The sequence below is a fragment of the Carcharhinus amblyrhynchos genome, chromosome 2 (genome assembly GCF_965287045.1).
Source record: "Carcharhinus amblyrhynchos chromosome 2, sCarAmb.v2.hapA, whole genome shotgun sequence".
NCBI classification, from domain to species: Eukaryota; Metazoa; Chordata; class Chondrichthyes; order Carcharhiniformes; family Carcharhinidae; genus Carcharhinus; species Carcharhinus amblyrhynchos.
Window position 1 is genome coordinate 35,644,695 of NC_137325.1, and position 23,155 is coordinate 35,667,849.

Here is a 23,155-nt window from a genome sequence, read left to right on the forward strand (position 1 = left end):
TACGACAGATGATGGGATTTTTCCTAGTACTTAGTTATTTGGGGTTACAAGTGTTAAAATGCTTAAAGAGGACAAATAAACCATTTGTGCAAGTTATGTTATTCATAAATAAATTGGTAAAGTAAACAGAATAATGGAGGAATTTCCTCTATAATTTGTTGAACTGAAGGAAAACTTTTGAATTACTTTTAGCTTGTACTTTGGTTACATTGTGTTAATTGGATCATAGACGAATATAGTATGTGTATGCCAGAAGGGGATAGATTTTGAGGTTTGACTGTGGAAGTTTAAATCTAAATGGTAACCGTGACAAAAAGGTGTTTATTATGCAAATTTGGATCATTTTTAAATGACGAATACTTTGCAGAGTTAAACCTACCTCTTCAGCACTTGGGTGCAAATTTAAATGTTGTTTCCTTTACATTTGTATCAATGATTTATTATTGTCCTGTGCGTAACTCTGAACTTAAAATGGTGCTTAGAATGTGAGATTATTTGTATTTGTAGTGTGTTGTTGTCTATAGCTTCTGGAATATCAATGTGTTGAGGGGATGTATTATTACTGTGCATGCCAATGTCTGGGCTTTGCTTGACTGTTGAGTGACTGGGGAATTCCTGACAGACACTGGTCCTGAGTTTGTGATCCATCATGCTTCGCATTCAGCATGTAAGGTGTGTGACCTATGTGTCTCCAGCACCTACAGACATGGCCACTGGGGACATACCCAGTGATCGGTGTGGCAGCACCTGACTGGTCTCTTATCAATAAGGGGGATCAAGTCCTGATTGATTGATTTGCAATGACCAAAAGGGGCGTGAAACTTAACCAGGAATGGGTTACAACAACAGTGACCATCGCCAGTGATGACCAGCAGTTGGACAGTCACCAGACCTGAGAAGGAAGGAAGGAAAACCAAAGCCATAGTGCCAGGCCAGACCAAAGGGCTATAATATGCAGAGGACGACCGAGGCCAATGCACAGGTAAAGGCCACTGTTTGCTTGGGTACTTGCCTGTCACGCAAGGTTAAGCCAAAGTCTCGTACTGGACTTGAACTTTGGTATTTTCCTATAAGGTAACTTATTGTTGGTTGAGTGGGTGCTTATTCATTGTGTGGGCACAAAGAACCCCAAGTTGTCTTTTGTTTTTTAATTGGGGGTGGACCCATATACTGGTAACATTTGGTTTTGGATTGGTCATGGAGCCATGCTGGTGCCTGGCCCAGACCAAAAGGGGTAGTGAAGTAGGGAAAGGGGAATGCATTTTGTACCTGAAGAAAGGAAAGGGTTAATGGATTTTGTACCTAGAATATGTCACAAACATAACCCTTCATCATGATTGATCTTCTCAAGCTTATACTGCTCCTGGTAATAATACAAGTTATTTGTTCATGTCTTACATGCTTTAACTCTCATTTTTATAAAAACAGATAGTTTAATATGGCTGTTATTTTGTAGACTTTGCAAATCTTACCTATTTGTGTTAGTTGGACATCAGTACACAGGTGGTAGTTTATGATACCAGCTTTTGACAGCTACTGATGGCAGATCGTGATACCGGCTTTTAACAGGAAGAGTCCTGCTGGGGCAGCCGCAATCGCACAAGTAACTTCAAAGACAGAGATGCCGGTACAGCTGCAGAAGGGTTTTGAATCGTGACCGGATTAAGCTGGTGTCATGACTGCAGCTGCCAGCTGGACAGTAATCGCTAGTCAATTCTGAAGCTAAATCGTGACCAAAGGAAGGAAGACCTGGAGGTCTGGCCAGAATTGGAACTTTGAATCGTGATTACTGCTGGAGATCATAATGTATAAATGCCCACTTGTGTTTGTGTTCTATGAGAAGTCTGGCAGTCCACTGTTACCAGTTCTCCCAAAGCTCTGGAATAAACGCCAGAGCTTTGAAGTAAAAACCACTGTATTGTGACTCACTAACAGTATTTTACCTACAACACCGCTTCGCCTAATACCTCTGACAGCTTGTTCCAGACACTCACCACCTTCGGTGTGAAAAAAATTGTCCCCCTGGACACTTGTGTATCTCTCCCCTCTCACCTTAAACGTACGCTCTCTAGTTTTAGACTCCCCTACCTTTGGGAAAAGATATTGACTATCTACCTTGTCTATGCCCTTCATTATTTTATAGATCTCTATAAGGTCACCCCCTCAGCCTCCTACGCTCCAGGAAAAAAAGTCCCAGTCTATTCAGCCTCTCCTTATAACTCAATCCCATCAAGTCCCGGTAGCACCCTAGTAGATCTTTTCTGCACTCTAATTTAATAACATCCTTTCTATAATAGGGTGACCAGAATTGCATACAGTATTCCTGTGGCCTTACCAACGTCCTGTACAACTTTAACAAGATGTCCCAACTCCTGTATTCAATGTTCTGATTGATGAAACCAAGCATGCCGAATGCCTTCTTCACCACTCTATCCACCTGTGATTCCACTTTCAAGGAGCTATGAACCCCGAGATCTCTTTGTTCTATAACTCTCCCCAATGCCCTACCATTAACTGAGCAAGTCCTGCCCTGTTTCAATCTACTAAAAGGAGTCAGCTTGCATTTATCTAAATTAAACTCAATCTGCCATTCGTCAGCCTACTGGCCCAGTTGATCAGGATCCTGTTGCAATCCAAGATAACTTGCTTCACTATCCACTATGCTAACCTTGGTGTCATCTGCAAACTTACTAACCATGCTTCCTATATTCTCATCCAATCATTAATATAAATGACAACAGTGGGCCAGCACTGACCCCGAGACACACCACTCGTCACAGGCCTCCAGTTTGAAAAACAATCCTCTACGACCACCTTCTGGTTTCTGTCATCAAGCCAATTTATATATCCATTTAGTATCTCATCCTGGATCCCGTGAGATTTAACCTGATTCAACAATCTACTATGTGGTACCTTGTCAAAGGCCTTGCTAAAGTCCATGTAGACAAAATCAACTGCACTGCCCTCATCTACCTTCTTGGTTACCTTTTCAAAAAAAACTCAAACAAATTTGTGAGGCATGATTTTCCAGTCACAAAGCCATGCTGACTGTCCCTAACTAGTCCATGTGTCTCTAAATGCCTGTAGATCCTGTCTCTCAAATTATTTTCCAACAACTCACCCATCACAGATGTGAAGCCCACTGGCCTGTAGTTCCCTGCAGCCCTTTTTAAAAAGAGGCACAACATTTGCCATCCTTCAATCTTCAGGCACTTCATGTGACCATCAATGATTCAAATATCTCTGCTAGGGGACACACAATTTCTTCCCTAGCGTCCTACAACGTCCTGGGATACACTTCATCAGTCCCGGGGATTTATCTACCTCGATGCGCTTTAAGACTTCCAGCACCTCCTTCTCTGTAACATGTACACTCCTCAAGACATAAGAACATAAGAAATAGGAGCAGGAGTAGGCCATCTAGCCCTTCGAGCCTGCCCCACCATTCAATAAGATCATGGCTGATCTGTTGTGGCTCAGTTCCACATTCCTGCCCTCTGCCCATAACCCTTAATCCCCTCTCTTATCAAAAACCCATCAACCCGCGTCTTAAAAATATTTAGCGAGGTAGCCTCCACCACTTCAACGGGCAGAGAATTCCAGAGATTCACCACCCTTTGAGTGAAGAAGTTCTTCCTCAACTCCGTTCTAAACCGCCCCCTCTTTATCTTGAGGCTGTGCCCCCTAGTCCTACTGTCCTTTCTGAGCGGGAAGAGTCTCTCCACCTCTATCCTATCCATCCCATTCATCATCTTATATGTCTCAATGAGATCTCCCCTCATTCTTCTAAACTCTAACGAGTACAAGCCTAATTTATTCAGCCTCTCCTCATAGCTCAACCCCCTCAACTCCGGCATCAGCCTAGTAAACCTCCTCTGCACTCCCTCCAAGGCCAAAATATCCTTGCGTAAGTACGGCAACCAAAACTGCACACAGTACTCCAGCTGCGGCCTCACCAATGCCCTACACAGCTGCAGCAAGACTTCCCTACTTTTATATTCAATCCCCCTCGCTATGAAGGCCAGCATCCCATTAGCCTTCCTGACCACCTGCTGCACCTGCAGGGTGGGTTTTTGCGACTCATGCACAAGGACCCCGAGGTCCCTATGCACCGTCGCCTGCTGCAGTTTTTCCCCACGTAAGTAATAATCCTTCCTACCATTATTCCTACCAAAGTGGACCACCTCGCACTTGCCAACATTAAATTCCATTTGCCAGTTCCTGGCCCATTCGCCCAGCCTATCTAGGTCCTTCTGTAGACTCTCCACACCCTCCGCGCAATTTGCCGTTCCACCAATCTTGGTGTCATCAGCAAATTTTGACACCATACACTCGGTTCCCTCCTCCAGATCATCTATATAAATGGTAAATAGCTGAGGCCCCAGCACCGACCCCTGGGGCACTCCACTAGTCACCAACCGCCAATCCGAATAGCACCCATTGACCCCCACTCTCTGCCTCCTATTTGACAACCAATCCTCTATCCATGCTAACACCCTACCCCCAACTCCATGTCCCCTGACCTCTTTTGAGGTACCTTGTCAAACGCCTTCTGAAAATCAAGACAGACCACATCCACTGGCTCTCCTCTATCCACCGCCCTAGACACATCCTCATAGAACTCCAGTAAATTTGTCAGACACGACTTCCCCTTAACGAAACCGTGCTGCATCTGCTCTATCAAGCAATTCCCCTCAAGATGCCTCGCTATTTCCTCCTTGATGACGGATTCTAACATTTTACCTACAACAGACGTTAAACTAACCGGCCTATAATTCCCTGCCAAGTTCCCTAACATTCGTGCTTTTCTCAACAGTAAATATTGATGAGAAATATTCATTTAGGATCTCACCCATCTCTTGTGGATCTGCATATAGATGGCCTTGTTGATCCTTAAGAGGCCCTACTCTCTCCCTTGTTACTCTTTTGCCCTTTATGTATTTGTAGAAGCTCTTTAGATTCTCCTTTGCCTTATCCTCAAAAACAATCTTGTGAACTTATCCATTTACCACAAGGGCTTGCTAGCCACCTAGAATTATTGCAAATGAGAGACATTTAAATGGGAATATCCCAGATAACAAATTAAAACATAGCAACCATATGAAGGTTTCAGAATCAAAGCTAATTCGCCTGTTTGAGCACAGAATAAACACTGGGTAGCAATTAAGGTACATACTCATTTGAAAATAATTAAATTGTATTTATATAGGCCATTTTGTGCTGCAGGTTAAAGAATATTATTAGAAGTAAAATCACTTTTGTAATGTAGGGAACGTGGCAATCATTTTGCATACATCAACTTCTCAAACAGCAATGTAATAATGCCCTGTTATTCTGTTTTAATTTTTTTAAAAAACAGAATACATATTGGCTAGTACACCAGCATTGCACCTCTAATCAGCTAAAATAGTGCCATGGATCTTTTACAGCCAGAGGGCAGACATGACCCTTAATTTAAAATCTTTGACAGTACAACTCTGAACTGTTAGCACAGATTATGTGTTACGTCTCTGGAGAGGGGTATAACACATGACTTTGATTGAAATATGACAGCCATAGCTGACACCTGTTGTAATCTGTTTACGTATTAAAATGGAACTTTCCAGTCAAAAATTAAGATTTTCAATTTTCTTGCAATATTTGATTCAGTAGATAACTACAGTAAAAACTGCAGAATGCACTAAAGCATGCATTACAATTCAGGATGTATACTCTGTACTGCGAAGTACCTGAGTGTCGCTATTTTAAATAATCCCAAGTTTGGTGAAAAGACACCAGCCTCGATGGTGTTATTTCAGTATCAACATGGTAAAGCATGACTGTGAAGGAATTTGTGCATGACAACTGACTTAAGTTGGGACAAGCCATTTTTATACATCATGCCTTTATTTGGATTACTAGACCTGTTTGACCCTGCCATCGAGGATTGGGCCCAATATGTAAAACACATGCATTACCTTTTTTTGGGGTTACATTATGGCAGATGAGAAACAATGGATAATTCTCCTAACTGCCTGTGGAGTTACAGCATTTGCTTCATTCAGTGTTTAACTTTGAAGCACCGGATATGAAAACCTTTTAAACATTTACTGAACTAGTTAGAGAATACTACAACCCAAGTCACCTCTGAGATGTTATCGTTTTTACTTAACGATCTGAAAGCCAAGGAAATCTGTTAAGTGTTTCTTAAGATAACTGGTGAAAGCATGTGAATTTGGTTTAATCCTTAACTTATGGTGTTTAGAGACCATCTGTGACGTGGAATTAATAAAGTAACTATTCAAAAATACCTATTAGCCGAAGCTCAACTGGATTTCAAACAGGCACTACAGCTGACCTTATCACTGGAATATATTGCAAGTGGAGCACTCAAGTTGCAAGATATCCCAATGGAAGTGGACAGCCTTGTCAGTTCTACTAAGTTTGGGGACTACCGCTTGAGATCAGGCAATTTCATAGCCTCATTCAGGAAGTATGCAGATACACACAACTCCAGGATTGCCCACAGCACAGCCCCAAAGCAAAGCCAAACTTAGACCAAACAGCTACAAATCCCTTCAGAATCCTGCCCGATAGTGCATCATAACTGTTGCCAGTATGCAAAGTCAAAAGACCCCTACAAGACTTAGAGACAGAAAAACAATTCGTATATTGGTATCCAAGAGAGTTCACACCCTGGAAGGTCCACCTACACCTGATTTAAAACAACTAAATTGCATACTGATGTCCAAATCAGACCCAATCAAGATAAACGTATGGTTAAATGGATATCCAGTGCTAATGGAGATCGATACAGATGCAGCCAGATCAGTGGTCACAGAATCAGTGTTCTATAAAATTCGCTCTGGACTCCAATCCTTAACTTTAACGAAGCCTAATGGGGTGAAATTCATTGCGAGAGATCCATCGAAATTGGTTCAACATCTTACAGCTACAGAATGACCATTTTCCGAAACGTATAACGACGTGCTAACTGCTAATGTCCGGACTTGTGCACTATTTGAAAATGTATAAAAGAAACTCAACTGCCATTTTGAAGTTGAGAAGGTGACTGCGAGCAATGCGGAGAGCCCAGCGCTTCTCCCAAAGCTTTGTCTGATAAACTGCACATTGAATCTTTAAATCTGACTCCAAGTGGTGATTTTCTCACAACATACCAATATGTCAGACCACCATCTGGGGTATTGTCAGCCTGCACAATTTTCCCGTGAATGAGAGAGAACTCACACGCTCTACCTCAGGTGGCTATTTACCTGGATGACATCCTCAAAACAGGAAAAACAAATAAAGAAATACCTGAGGAAGTTCTAAGTTGATTTTCCAATACAGGCATTTGCCAAGACAGGAGAAATATGTATTCTAGGTCCCCAAGTGACTTATCTGAGCTGCAGGGTACAAGTCTAGTCTATACCTTTTGGAAGACAGTGTGATAAAAAGCACCCTGGCTCCCATGTCCATCCAGGAACAGAGTAGCACAGTGGTTAGCACTGCTGCTTCACAGCTCCAGGGACCTGGGTTGGATTCCTGGCTTGGGTCACTGTCTGTGTGCAGTTTGCACATTCTCCTCGTGTCTGCGTGGGTTTCCTCTGGGTGCTCCAGTTTCCTCCCATGTCCAAAGATGTGCAGGTTAGGCTGATTGGCCATGCTAAAATTGCCCCTTAGTGTCCTGAGATGCGTCGTTTAGAGGGATTAGTGGGTAAATATGTAGGGATAAGGGAGTGGGGCCTGGGTGGGATTGTGGTCAGTGCATACTTGATGGACTGAATGGCCTCCTTCTGCACTGTAGGGTTTCTATGATTCTAACTAAGATAATTTCTGGGGTTGGTAACCTATGGGGGAAATTTATAGTAAGAAGTCTCACAACACCAGGTAAAGTCCAACAGGTTTATTTGGAATCACGAGCTTTGAGCACTGCTCCTTCGTCAGGTGAGTGGAGAGGCAGGTTTCACAAACATGTCATATGGATAAAGACACAATTGCAAGATAATGGTTGGAATGCGAGAGAGAGATGGCTTCACTCGCACTGTCTGTACCTGTAAAGATTCACATTCGAACCACTGTCTTGCAATTGGTCTTTGTCTATGTATGCCGTGTTTGTGAAACCTACCTCTCCACTCACCTGAAGAAGGAGCAGTGCTCCAAAAGCTTGAGATTCCAAATAAACTTGTTGGACTTTAATCTGTTGAGACTTCTTATTGTGCCCACCCCAGTCCAACACTGGCATCTCCACATCGTGGAAAATTTATACCCAATCTTGCCTCTTTCATGCCCCAATACACAAACTACTAAGCATAGGGAATGAGCTTCCAATCAACCATTGACTTTCCATAAAGAAACAATTTTCCTTGTCAAATGTTCTGGCACGTTACGATCCCAGGAAAGAGCTACTATTGACCTGCAATACATCCCCCTATGGAATCGGGGCAGTATTGGTATCAAACTGGCCAAATGGAGAGGAATACCCAATCACATATGCCTCCAGGACCTTGACGATATCATTGAAAAAGAAAGGTTGGCAGTGATACTCAGGGTTGAGAAATTCCACCAGTACCTGTATGGGTGAAAATTCATTGGCACAGAACACAAGAACATAAGAAATAGGAGCAGGACTAGGCTATCTAGCTCTTTGAGCCTGCCCCGCCATTCAATAAGATCATGGCCGATCTGTCGTGGCTCAGTTCCACATTCCCGCCCTCTCCCCATAACCCTTAATCCCCTCTCTTATCAAAAACCCATCAACCAGCGTCTTAAAAATATTTAGCGAGGTAGCCTCCACCACTTCAACGGGCAGAGAATTCCAGAGATTCACCACCCTTTGAGTGAAGAAGTTCCTCCTCAACTCCGTTCTAAACCGCCCCCCTTTATCTTGAGGCTGTGCCCCCTAGTCCTACTGTCCTTTCTGAGCGGGAAGAGTCTCTCCACCTCTATCCTTTCCATCCCATTCATCATCTTATATGTCTCAATGAGATCACCCCTCATTCTTCTAAACTCTAATGAGTACAAGCCTAGTTTATTCAGCCTCTCCTCATAGCTCACCCCCTCAACTCCGGTATCAGCCTAGTAAACCTCCTCTGCACTCCCTCCAAGGCCAAAATATCCTTGCGTAAGTGCAGCAACCAAAACTGCACACAGTACTCCAGCTGCAGCCTCACCAATGCCCTATACAGCTGTAGCAAGACCTCCCTACTTTTATATTCAATCCCCCTCGCTATGAAGGCCAGCATCCCATTAGCCTTCCTGACCACTTGCTGCACCTGCAGGCTGGGTTTTTGCGACTCATGCACAAGGACCCCAAGGTCCCCCTGCACCGTCGCCTGCTGCAGTTTTTCGCCACATAAGTAATAGTCCTTCTGACCATTATTCCTACCAAAGTGGACCACCTCGCACTTGCCAACATTAAATTCCATTTGCCAGTTCCTGGCCCATTCGCCCAGCCTATCTAGATCCTTCTGCAGACTCTCCACACCCTCCGCACAATTTGCCGTTCCACCAATCTTGGTGTCATCAGCAAATTTCGACACCATACACTCGGTTCCCTCCTCCAGATCATCTATATAAATGGTAAATAGCTGAGGCCCCAGCACCGACCCCTGGGGCACTCCACTAGTCACCAACTGCCAATCCAAATAGCACCCATTAACCCACACTCTCTGCCTATTTGACAACCAATCCTCTATCCACGCTAACACCCTACCCCCAACTCCATGCCCCCTTACCTTCTGCAATAACCTCGTGAGGTACCTCGTCAAACGCCTTCTGAAAATCAAGAAAGACCACATCCACCGGCTCGCCTCTATCCACCGCCCTAGACACATCCTCATAGAACTCCAATAAATTTGTCAGACACGACTTCCCTTTAACGAAACCGTGCTGCATCTGCTCTATCAAGCAATTCCCCTCAAGACGCCTCGCTATTTCCTCCTTGATGACGGATTCTAACATTTTATCTACAACAGACATTAAACTAACCGGCCTATAATTCCCTGCCTTTTGCCTGCCACCCTTCTTAAACAACGGCGTAACATTAGCCGTTTTCCAATCTTCCGGCACTTCCCCGGAATCCAGCGACGTTTGGAAAATAACCACCAAGGCATCCACTATCACCTCCGCCATTTCTTTCAGAACCCTTGGATGCATTCCATCCGGTCCTGGGGACTTGTCCACAATCAGCCCCTCCAGTCTGTCGAGCACCACCTCTCTAGTAACAATAATGTCATTGAGACCCTCCAGTCCTTTCCATCGCTAACACCCGGCAAATCATTCACGTCCTCCTCCGTGAAGACCGAAACAAAAAAGGTATTCAAGACCTCAGCCATTTCCCCATCCCCTACCACTAAGTCCCTGGACCGCTAATGGAGAAGGCGGTGCCACCCATAGCATCGGCATGAATCCAACCGTGGGCTTTATTACTGGCCACCTACAATTATCAATCTACATCTTCAGGCGGCTGAGTAGCCAATGCAGATGCCTTAAGTTGGCTACTGTTAGCAGACACCCCCAATGGAAGAGACGGTGATGACAATTAAACTTTTGGAAACTCTCCCAGTGGCGGCAAATAATATTTAGACATGAACACAAAAAGACCCAGTCCTTGTGAAATTGAAACAGCCAGTACTAACTGGGGAAACAAAATGGCCATTCATTACAGCCTGCATTCCATCCATCCATCCAGGTTTCAGAGCTGGAATGGCAGTGGGAGACACTGTAGAGCATCCGTGAAGCTGAAGAGTATCGTAGATAACACATACAAAGAGGTGGTCACACTGCAGTCTAAAGACCACAGGCAGAAAGGGAATAGGTGACTCAAGGCAGAGTAAGAGTTCTAGGCAGGCAGTGCAGGAATTCTGTGGCTATTCCCCTAAAGGGTTGTTTTGGATATTGTTGCAGAAAAGCAGTAACAGCCCAATTCGTTCCACCACAGTTGGCTCTGCTCCACAGGAGAGGAAGAGAAAGTGTGAGAATGCAATAGTTTTAGTGCATTCAATTGTAAGGGGAATAGGTAGGCATTTCTGTGGCAGCAAACCAGATTTCAGGATGGTATGTTGCCTCCCTGGTGCTAGGGTCAAAGATGTCTCAGAACAGCTACAGGACATTCTGGAAAGGGAGGGGGAACAGCGAGCAATCATGGTATGCATTGGTACCAATGACATAAGTTAAAAAAAAGGATGAGGTCCTAAAAGGCGAATATAGGGAGTTAGGAACGAAATTGAAAAGTAGAGTCTCAAAAGGTAGTAGCCTCAGGATTATTGGATGTCCCAATAATAGAGGGAGTAATAGGGAGAATAGAGGGAGTAGGGGGCGTAAGTATGGTTGGTGGCGTTACGGCAAATAGGGTCCAAGTGAAGGCTGGGATGAAAGCGCTTTATCTGAATGCACAAAGCATTCGGAATAAAGTGGATGAGCTGGTGGCGCAGATCGACACAAATGGATACGATCTGGTGGCCATTACAGAGACGTGGCTGCAGGGTGACAGGGACTGGGGGCTGAATGTACAGGGCTATCAAGTGTTTAGGAAGGATAGGCAGGAGGGAAAAGGGGGGGGGGGCGGTGCGTAGCTCTGCTGATTAAGGATAGCATCACGGTGGTAGCAAGGGATGATGTTGGAGCCAAGGAGCAGAACGTGGAATCGTTGTGGGTAGAGATTAGGGACAGCAAAGGGAGGAAGATGCTGGTGGGTGTCATCTATAGGCCCCCGAATAATGATCTGGAGGTGGGGCGGGCAAATAAGTGCGGCGTGCAAGAATGGGACGGCCGTAGTTATGGGGGATTTCAATCTGCATACTGATTGGTCAACCCATGTTGGACGCAGTGGGCTCGAGGAGGAGTTCTTGGAATGCTGCCGGGATAGTTTCCTGGAACAGTGTGTGTTGGAGCCGACAAGGGAGCGAGCTATCTTGGATCTGGTGCTATGTAATGAGGTGGGTAGAATTAGGGACCTTGCGGTGAAGGATCCTCTTGGGGAGAGTGATCATTGTATGGTGGAGTTTCCGGTGCAGATGGAGGAGGAGAAAGTGGGTTCCCGGACACGCGTACTTTGTTTGAATAGAGGGGAGTACGGTAGGATGAGAGAAGAATTGGTGAATGTGGACTGGGGGAGCGCGTTGGAGGGAGGGTCTGCTGAGGAGCAGTGGAGGATCTTTAAGGACATCTTTCTTGGTGCTCAGCGGAAATTTATTCCAATGGTCAAAAAGGACCGTAGGAGGAGAGGTAATAAGCCGTGGATAACGAAGGAGGTGAAGGAAAGTGTAAAATTAAAAGCAGAGGAATTTAGAGTAGCTAAGAGTAGTGGGCGAGAAGAGGATTGGGAGAGGTTTAAATGTCAACAAAGATTGACAAAGAAGTTGATAAAGAAGGGTAGGAGAAACTATGAAGCTGGGCTAGCGCTTAATATAAAAAAGGATAGCAAGAGTTTTTATAAATATATAAAAAGGAAGAGGCTGGCTAGGGTGAACGTTGGTCCTTTAGAGGATGAGAAAGGGGACCTAGTGGTAGGGGATGGGGACATGGCTAAGGTATTGAATAACTTTTTTGTTTCTGTCTTCACGGAGGAGGACGTGAATAATTTGCCGGGTGTTAGCGATGGAAAGGTGGTAGGACTAGAGGGTCTTAATGACATTACCGTTACTAGAGAGGCGGTGCTCGACAGACTGGAGGGGCTGATTGTGAACAAGTCCCCAGGACTGGATGGAATGCATCCAAGGGTTCTGAAAGAAATGGTGGAGGTGATAATGGATGCCTTGGTGGTTATTTTCCAGATGTCGCTGGATTCCGGGGAAGTGCCGGATGATTGGAAAACGGCTAATGTTACGCCGTTGTTTAAGAAGGGTGCCAGGCAAAAGGCGGGGAATTATAGGCCGGTTAGTTTAACGTCTGTGGTAGGTAAAATGTTAGAATCTGTCATTAAGGAGGAAATTGCGAGGCATCTTGAAGGGAATTGCTTGATAGAGCAGACGCAGCACGGTTTCATTAAAGGGAAGTCGTGTCTGACAAATTTACTGGAGTTCTATGAGGATGTGTCTAGGGCAGTGGATAGAGGAGAGCTGGTGGATGTGGTCTTTCTAGATTTTCAGAAGGCGTTTGACAAAGTACCTCACAAGAGGTTATTGCAGAAGGTCGAGGGACATGGAGTTGGGGGTAGGGTGTTAGCGTGGATAGAGGATTGGTTGTCAAATAGGAGGCAGAGAGTGGGGGTCAACGGGTGCTATTCGGATTGGCGGATGGTGACTAGTGGAGTGCCCCAGGGGTCGGTGCTGGGGCCTCAGCTTTTTACCATTTATATAGATGATCTGGAGGAGGGAACCGAGTGTAGGGTGTCGAAATTTGCTGATGACACCAAGATTGGTGGAACGGCAAATTGTGCGGAGGGTGTGGAGAGTCTGCAGAAGGATCTAGATAGGCTGGGTGAATGGGCCAGGAAATGGCAAATGGAATTTAATGTTGGCAAGTGTGAGGTGGTCCACTTTGGTAGGAATAATGGTAGGAAGGACTATTACTTACGTGGCGAAAAACTGCAGCAGGCGACGGTGCAGAGGGACCTAGGGGTCCTTGTGCATGAGTTGCAAAAACCCAGCTTGCAGGTGGTCAGGAAGGTGAATGGGTTGCTGGCCTTCATAGCGAGGGGGATTGAATATAAAAGTGGGGAGGTCTTGCTGCAGCTGTATAGGGCATTAGTGAGGCTGCAGCTGGAGTACTGTGTGCAGTTTTGGGCGCCGCACCTGTGCAAAGATATTTTGGCCTTGGAGGGAGTGCAGAGGAGGTTTACTAGGCTGATACCGGAGTTGAGGGGGTTGAGCTATGAGGAGAGGCTGAATAAACTAGGCTTGTACTCGTTAGAGTTTAGAAGAATGAGGGGAGATCTCATTGAGACGTATAAGATGATGAATGGGATGGATAGGATAGAGGTGGAGAGACTCTTCCTGCTCAAAAAAGACAGTAGGACTAGGGGGCACAGCCTCAAGATAAAGGGGGGGCGGTTTAGAACGGAGTTGAGGAGGAACTTCTTCACTCAAAGGGTGGTGAATCTCTGGAATTCTCTGCCCGTTGAAGTGGTGGAGGCTGCCTCGCTAAATATTTTTAAGACGCAGGTTGATGGGTTTTTGATAAGAGAGGGGATTAAGGGTTATGGGGAGAGGGCGGGAAAGTGGAACTGAGCCACGACAGATCAGCCATGATCTTATTGAATGGCGGGGCAGGCTCGAAGGGCTAGATGGCCTACTCCTGCTCCTATTTCTTATTACCAGCGACACATGCTAGTCAGAGTAGAAATACCAGAATATATCTGATGAATACATAGCTGGAAAGATGATGCAAGGAGAAATGTTACAGTTTCCCAGGATATTGGGACCAGTACAAATAGAACAGGTTACATGTCAGCAGGACCAGAACTGATGTCCTAGGGTGAGTATTTGCTAGTGTGGTTGGACAGGGTTTAAACTAGAATGGAAAGGAGGATGGGAATCTAAGCAGGGTGACAAAAGAAAGAGAAACAAAGACAGTAAAAACAAAAAAACACAAAAACAATGGACAGAATAATCAAGGGAGGGAGCCAAGTAGGGCCACAGTACGAAGAAAAGTTAGGATGATTGAAAATGGCAAAAAAGCACGCCTAAATGATTTGTATCTTAATGCACAAAGCATTTGGAATAAGGTAAACAAACTGATGGCACTGAAAGGGTTAATAATTACACGTTTAAAAATCACAATCTGCTAGCCATTAGAACTCAGTCACACAGAGAAACCAGAGACCTTAATTCCAAGCAGACCCAGATAACAGTCAAGGGCCATAAGACTCCCAGTTACAAGGGAGGTCTCAGTCACACAACTTTACACACAATGCCTATTCTATTTAGGAGCATTACCTCACTGACAGCAACTTCTGGATTTCCAAATTGCCCCAAGGTTATCCAAACTCTCAAATCTGCCATCAGTTTCAGCACAGAAATGACAGCAAAGACAGTTTTGTTGTCAATACAACAGCAAAGTCCTGGCCAATGATGGTAAATGCATACATTAAAATTTGACCATGAACAAAAAGCATCCACAACATTATGATATTAGTAGACTTCAACTCGCAAAATTTCAATGAAACTGGGTTATTTTCAGTGGTGTTTTTTCGTGGACCAGAAGCATATTTGGATATTCACTGTGGTGCCTTCTGTAGCCTCAATGCAATAGCATTCATCGTGTAATAACGTAAGTCAACTGTCCGTATGCTTTTAAAATGGATCCAAGAGAAACACTCCTGCTCATCCCAACATCATATTCAGGTAAGTACATTTTAACATCTTACCTTCTGGTGATGACCAGCAGCAGTCCCGTTACAAGTGATAACTTGGATTAGAGACAGAGTAAACTGCGCTGATGCTTGAGTTATGAAAAATTAGAGGTGATTCCCATTGGAATATAAGATTGTGAAGAGATTTAATTTGTTTAATTAGTTTCCAACTGACAACAACTCTTGTTGTAGAAGCAATAAAGTTTAGAAACCAAATTTAATATCACAGGATATTCAATAAAGGTAAAAAATTTATGTGAACATTAATTTTAGAAGGATACACGAAAATGAGTATTTTCTAATTTACTTTGATATCATACCTCTCCAACTTTAGCGCAGTCTTCAGCTTGTTTGTGCAGGGCTGCCCATGTATTCTCATACCTTTAAAAAAAGACAAAACAATAAAATTTCCCCATTTCTTTTCTAAATTAATTAAGTGACTGCCCAAAGATAAAATAATAGCATTAACCATCTTCTGTTTCAAAACTGATATTTTGATGTGCTACAGAGCGCACTTTCAGTCAGAATGCATTTTTTAAAAAGCAATTTCCATCACTCTTAAAATGGGTAGTGAAGTGAGGAGGCAAAGAAGAAAGAAAGTTTTAAAGTTAGATTTGGACAATAACAGCAAATTACTGCAGATGCTGGAATCTGAAATCAAAAGAGAAAATGCTGGAAAATCTCAGCAGGTTTGGCAGCATCTGTAAAGAGAGAAAAGAGCTGATGTTGAAAGTCCAGATGACCCTTTATCAAAGCTGAAAACATAGAAAGTGGGAGATACTTATACTGCAGGATGAAGGAAAAAAAGATGAGTCATAGCCACAAAAACAAGGGGAAGGCTGCTAATAGCAGTCCATAGAGATAATAAAAAGGTGTGAATGGCCAAATAGCAGAGAAAATGAAATCAGAGAGTAAACTGTGGCAGATGAAGACTGGGGCGGGGAAGAGAGAGAGAGATAGATGAGAGAGATAAAAAGGGAAGCAAAGGGGGAGAAAAGGTAAGGAAAGGGAGATAAAATAGAGGGAAAGTAGGGGGAAGAAAAATAAAGAAAGACAGACCCTTTCCTCACCTTTTCCCCCCCTTTTCTCCATTTTCTCTCTCTCCCACCCATTCCCCCCCTACCTCCGCTCCCATCACATCTTCATCTATCACAGTTCACCCTCTGCCGTTTGGCCATTCACACCTTTTATTCTCTCTATGAACTGCCATTTGCAACCTTTCTCCTTGTTTTTGTGGCTGTGACTCATCTTTCATTCCCTCACCCCACAGTATAAGTATCTCCCACTTTCTACGTCTTTTAACTTTGACAAAGGTCCTTCTGGACTCGAAATGTTAGCTCTTTTCTCTCCTTACAGATGCTGCCAGATCTGCTGAGATTTTCCAGCATTTTCTCTTTTGGTTTTGAACATAAAAAGGTTTATTTTTTAATAATAAAAATCAAGTCCAAATAAATAGGATACAAAAATGCAGCAGCAAGAACAGAAGAAGCCAGTGAAAAAACAGGAAACAAGATCAGTAAAGACAGAGTTTAGAATTGGAAGTAAAGTTTGTGTTAATTATTTACAACAAAGAAGCTTCTCCTGACATTTGGAATACTTTATTGCTATAATTGACATTTCTTTCAGCATCATACTGCATAAGTAGAAGAAAATGCCAACAAGTTGTTTCCTTGAATCTGTCAGCAGCAATAAGCTAATTTTATCTTGCAATTTGTTAGCACCTTGTTTCAAATGGCAAGATTCCACTAACTATGCCTTTTCAAAAGGTCTTCAAAGACGCTGCTAAAACTAAGCTTTATTTTCCAGCTACAGAAGGATCAACAGGTCTCTTTGAATTAAGAAATTAACAAATTCATATCAACGTAACTAGTAAATGATTCTGTGCAGTTTGTTAAAACTGTTTTCAGTTATCTAAATGCAGGATACTCAGATAATGAACTAGACATTATAATTCTGTTTTGCAAAAATGGGCTTTCAGCTATGCTAATAAAGTTGCAAAATAAGCTTACCACTCAAATATATCTACGAATATTTTTAATGTAAAACTATATTTGTTTAAATTACATTCTAAAGTGCAGCATTTGAAAATGAGTTTAAGTAGAAATACGAACAAAATAATCACTTCTAAAAACCAGTGCAATGCGCTCTCGCATCAAAGATTGCATCAAAAGCAGAAACTCTCAACTTACATGTTTAGCAAGCCAGAGTTAGTAGTTAACAAAACCAAAATAAGTCACAGACTCTGCCAGGTCAAAAGTTGCATCATAAATACTAACAATAGAAATAGATAGAAAAATCACTTATATCGCACCAGTTGTACTTTAACATAAAAACACAATGACTAAAGCTGCTGAAGATGATTCCCAGATATTTCTCCTACAATGAGATTAACAGTTCACCAAAAATATCAACCTTCAATGCAACTAAGTGACTCTTATCCAGTGAAGATTCAAACAATTCAACAGTTGATGTACAATCACAGACAGAAATAACATGTTATGTAAGTGCAAAATTTGTCATCTTGAATATTTTCTAACATTGTTTGGCAAAGTATTTTTGTTTCCTTCTCTCCAATCATTCGTGAAGGCATTATTGTAACTTAGGAACAATTAGCACCTACTTGCCAACTTCATAACTAATTATTTGAAATAGTTATTGGCAAATGTATGATACTATGTCAATATAATTCAATAAATTTTAACCAAGTCACAAAGTTTTAAAAATTACTTATTCTTTAACAAATTAAAATGTAGTTTCTCATCCCACTTGTAATAATAAAGGTCTATATAAATTTGGCAAAAAGTAACTATATGAAATCAGCACATAAGCAAATAAAAAATTGGCCTGGCTTTAAGATTGAAAAAAAAACGCACGGATGGGAGAGATTTGAGTGCTACAGCAAGATAGACAGAGACAGAAAAACATACCCCCCAGATCTTCCAATGCCAACAGCTGTGAATGTTGAGATATTTGACACTTATGTGCTTCAGGTCTCTTTAAAACTCATGACCAGTGCACATATAGTAATTACTGGGAACTTCAAATATCCTATGGAGCAGTTTTGAGATGCTTGGATCCCTCCAAAAATATCTCAATACTGACCACAGTATCAGAGACTTGGGCCTGTTGCATAATACTAAACTGATACTTACCAGTACCCCACCACCCCCCATTCCCATCTTGTGTGGGTGCCAGATCAAAACCCCAAGGTATATTCTGAAGCCAGACTCGATCCCAACAATTCTTCTATTTTGGCGTAAATGCGAGAATAGGATGTTTTGCTCCAGCCAGGATTCTATTGACAGACTAGGAAGCTTTTATCAAAACAAACTTCATTTAACAACATAGTTTAACTAAACCAAACAAATTAGCTTAACCTTTAACAGTTGAATAATAATTAAAATGAAAGGAAACAATTCTAAGTTCTAGCTTTTCACTATGTCAGTTCCAATCAAACAATATTTCTCTTATAGACTTAAAACACATTTTAAACATAGTTAGTAAAACCAGGCACACTTGCTTTAACCTTTGTTAATACTTTTTGGGGTTTTAGTTCAGTGGGCAGCATGGTTGGTGCAGACTTGGAGGGCTGAAGGGCCTGTTCCTGTGTTGTAATTTTCTTTGTTCTAATAGTCTTGGAGCTCTGAGAAAATGTCTGGAGAGAACGACAGAGAGCCTCTTGTTTCTACCAGCTCTAGGTTGCAACTGCCCTTTGTTTAAAATGAAAATGAAACCAATTCTCTGCTACAAGCCTACCTCCTCCAATTTCTAGCATCACTAATTCACCTTATTTAAGTTTTAAAAATTCAGCCTTCTGCTAAATAAACATGATTAAAATGAATAATTATCCTGTTTTCTCAGCATCTGCTGCTTCTTGTCAGACAAACCAATTGCTTGTAACAAACCCTGCCTCCTAAAACATAAAATATATTAACACAGTATCACCACAACACCCACTCCCCAAAACCTCCTTATGGCTGGTATTGCCTCTACGCCACTCTTCTTCACCACTGCTCTCTGCAGATCACTATGGTAAGGGGGTCACTGCAGTAGCTAAGTGAGTAAGGTCTTTAATTGTTTTTGCAGTCTGCAGTGATCACCCCAGCATTACCACTGGCAGAAAGATCTGGGCCTCAGAGTTCTCCATCTCCTGGACAACATTCTTATTTCAACATTGCAGAGTTTTCCTAAAACACAATGATTATTATACTTTGAAAGTTAATCCACTGGTTAAAAAGAACTTTGGCAGGCTCTAAGGACATGAAGCGCAATGAAAATAAAATTGGTTTGAGTTCCCATCTTTCAAAATAATCAGACTTGTTTCAAACTGAAATATGGGAAAAAGTCTCAAGTTATGGTAAAATGTTTGTCATCATTTGAACATAATTTAAAGTGAAATTCTGCTTAAATTGTGTCAGCTATTGTTGATAAATGTTGCTCCAGATAGTGATGATTCTATTGTCTACAGCAACTCAAATTGCATAAAATCAAATTAACAGCCTGCTGAGGACAATCAGGGTTGTGGGGCTTTATGGCTTCTCCAAAGTAGTAGTTCTTTGACAGAAGATATACAAGGACACAACTCTCGGAAAGTTCAGTTCCAAGTTCAAACACGTTCCAAGTAACAACTGTGAGGCAGCATTCCATGAGTGTGGAGGAGTGCATTATATAAAGAATTACAACATTAGAACATAAGAAATAGGAGCAGGAGTAGGCCATCTAGCCCTTCGAGCCTGCCCCGCCATTCAATAAGATCATGGCTGATCTGTCGTGGCTCAGTTCCACTTTCCCGCCCTCTCCCCATAACCCTTAATCCCCTCTCTTATCAAAAACCCATCAACCCGCGTCTTAAAAATATCTAGCGAGGCAGCCTCCACCACTTCAACGGGCAGAGAATTCCAGAGATTCACCACCCTTTGAGTGAAGAAGTTCCTCCTCAACTCCGTTCTAAACCGCCTCCCCTTTATCTTGAGGCTGTGCCCCCTAGTCCTACTGTCTTTTTTGAGCGGGAAGAGTCTCTCCACCTCTATCCTATCCATCCCATTCATCATCTTATACGTCTCAATGAGATCTCCCCTCATTCTTCTAAACTCTAACGAGTACAAGCCTAGTTTATTCAGCCTCTCCTCATAGCTCAACCCCCTCAACTCCGGTATCAGCCTAGTAAACCTCCTCTGCACTCCCTCCAGGGCCAAAATATCCTTGCGCAGGTGCGGTGCCCAAAACTGCACACAGTACTCCAGCTGCGGCCTCACCAATGCCCTATACAGCTGCAGCAAGACCTCCCTACTTTTATATTCAATCCCCCTCGCTATGAAGGCCAGCATCCCATTCGCCTTCCTGACCACCTGCAAGCTGGGTTTTTGCGACTCACGCACAAGGACCCCGAGGTCCCTCTGCACCGTCGCCTGCTGCAGTTTTTCGCCACGTAAGTAATAGTCCTTCCTACCATTCTTCCTACCAAAGTGGACCACCTCACACTTGCCAACATTAAATTCCATTTGCCATTTCCTGGCCCATTTGCCCAGCCTATCTAGATCCTTCTGCAGACTCTCCACACCCTCCGCACAATTTGCCTTTCCCCCAATCTTGGTGTCATCAGCAAATTTCGACACCCTGCACTCGGTTCCCTCCTCCAGATCATCTATATAAATGGTAAATAGCTGAGGCCCCAGCACCGACCCCTGGGGCACCCCACTAGTCACCAACTGCCAATCCGAATAGCACCCGTTGACCCCCACTCTCTGCCTCCTATTTGACAACCAATCCCCTATCCACGCTAACACCCTACCCCCAACTCCATGTCCCCTGACCTTCTGCAATAACCTCTTGTGAGGTACCTTGTCAAACGCCTTCTGAAAATCCAGAAAGACCACATCCACCGGCTCTCCTCTATCCACTGCCCTAGACACATCCTCATAGAACTCCAGTAAATTTGTCAGACACGACTTCCCTTTAATGAAACCGTGTTGCATCTGCCCTATCAAGCAATTCCCTTCAAGATGCCTCGCAATTTCCTCCTTAATGACGGATTCTAACATTTTACCTACCACAGACATTAAACTAACCGGCCTATAATTCCCCGCCTTTTGCCTGGCACCCTTCTTAAACAACGGCGTAACATTAGCCGTTTTCCAATCATCCGGCACTTCCCCGGAATCCAGCGACGTCTGGAAAATAACCACCAAGGCATCCACTATAACCTCCGCCATTTCTAAACATTCTGTTTAATGAAAGCAAAATACTGTGGACGCTGGAAATCTGAAATAAAACAAATGGTGGAAAAACTCAGCACGTCTACCAGCATGACTGGAAAGAGAGGGAGAGAGAAAATTAAAGTTTCAAGTACAGTTGGAGTTGGAGGGGGAGAAAAGTGATGGATTTTATACTGTTTAAGACAGGGTGGAGCAGAGTAAAGGTCAGAAATAGGACGAAGTTAGGAGAGATTGAACGAAAATGTTATTGGTACCAGAGAGAACGCTAAAGACTAAAGAACGCTAATACTGGCATAAAGACAGCAGAATGTGTTAAAACAGAAATAGTCAGCACTGTTGAAGGTAAAGCTTAAGAAAAAAATGACAAATGGTCCTGTGGGGAGGGTAGGGACACTGGGACAAAAAGAATGAGATTAAATATTGGGAGTCAAGATGAAAGGGAGTTCATCATCTAAAGCTGTTGAACTTAATGTTGAGTCCACAAGGCTGTGAGATAGCAGAGTGTGTTAACAGCGCAAATGAGGTCAGTGCTCTGAAAGCAAAATTTTAGAAATGACAGATGTCCCTGTTTGAGGAAGGGTGATAAGGACAAAAAAGTACAGACACGCTGATTACTTCTTCCTTCACCCTCATCTCCACGCTCACTTCTTTGGGTAGGAGTCTTCCCCATGTTCGATGGATTCTTTCACCCACTTCCAGTGTTCTTCCTCCACCTGGACCCTTCCCTCTGGCTTCCTGAATGCTCTTGATCTTTTCATTCAGAACAATCAGTGTAACATCAGTGATCTTAATTTCTCTGCTCGCTTATCCATTTCTACCTGTCTCATTCTGAACTTGCTGTACTTCTTTGTCCCAGATCCAACCCTGACCTTGCTATCAAATCTGCTGATAAAGGTGTTGTTGTCTCTGCCTTGCAAAGGCCAAGTGCCCATCCTCTGACACATTTTCCTATCTCCCCCAGACCAATATCACACCACTGAACATCTGCCATGCCATTGTTTCCAGGATCATCATTGACTTAATCTCCTCTGGAAACCTTCCCTCCATGGCTTCCAACCTCAGTCTTCCCACTTGCATTTGCTATGTCATACCAATGATTTCCAGTTCTCTGGCCTTAACCTCTGCACTATGGATGTCCAATCTCTCTACAGTTCCATTTCACACTAGGGCGGTCAACTCTCTTTAGCCTAGCTGAACTTGTTCTCACTCAATTATTCTTTTGTCTCACTTCCTGCAAAGAAAAGGTGAGGCTAAGGATAGCCTGGATCCTAGTTATGACTGTCATTTGTAGGCTATGTAGAACATTCCTTGTTCAAGTGCTACTCAGGCCTCCTCCCATGAATCTTCCTCCATTACATCAGTACTCTATAGGTGCTGCTTCAAGCTCTTGTCTGGATATGGAAAAATGTATTCATTTTATACCAATAATAAAAACATTGGATAAAGATTAATGGATTTATGTTGTACAGTTGAGCATGTCAAAACAATTTTATGATCACCTGGTCAGAGGTATAGCATCAGTGTGGGTCTATTATAGGCAGTTTAAATCATTGGGGAATAGAGAACTGGCACAGAAGCTAACTAATTGCTTTGTGTTTCTTTTCATTAAGGAAGATACAGGAAATCTCCCAGATGTAGAATCCAAAAGACTTAGGAGAATGAAGGA

At 43.1% G+C, this 23,155-nt stretch overlaps 1 protein-coding gene across 1 annotated transcript in view; it reads right to left on the reverse strand.

The window, feature by feature from the left end:
* The window catches only part of LOC145353613 (dysbindin-like), a 216,631-nt gene that overhangs the window by 167,755 nt on the left and 25,721 nt on the right, over window positions 1-23,155 (reverse strand). The window contains exon 4 of the mRNA XM_080204382.1: window positions 15,595-15,655. Coding sequence (XP_080060508.1) covers window positions 15,595-15,655 — 61 coding nt within the window. The remainder of the gene's footprint in view (window positions 1-15,594; window positions 15,656-23,155) is intronic.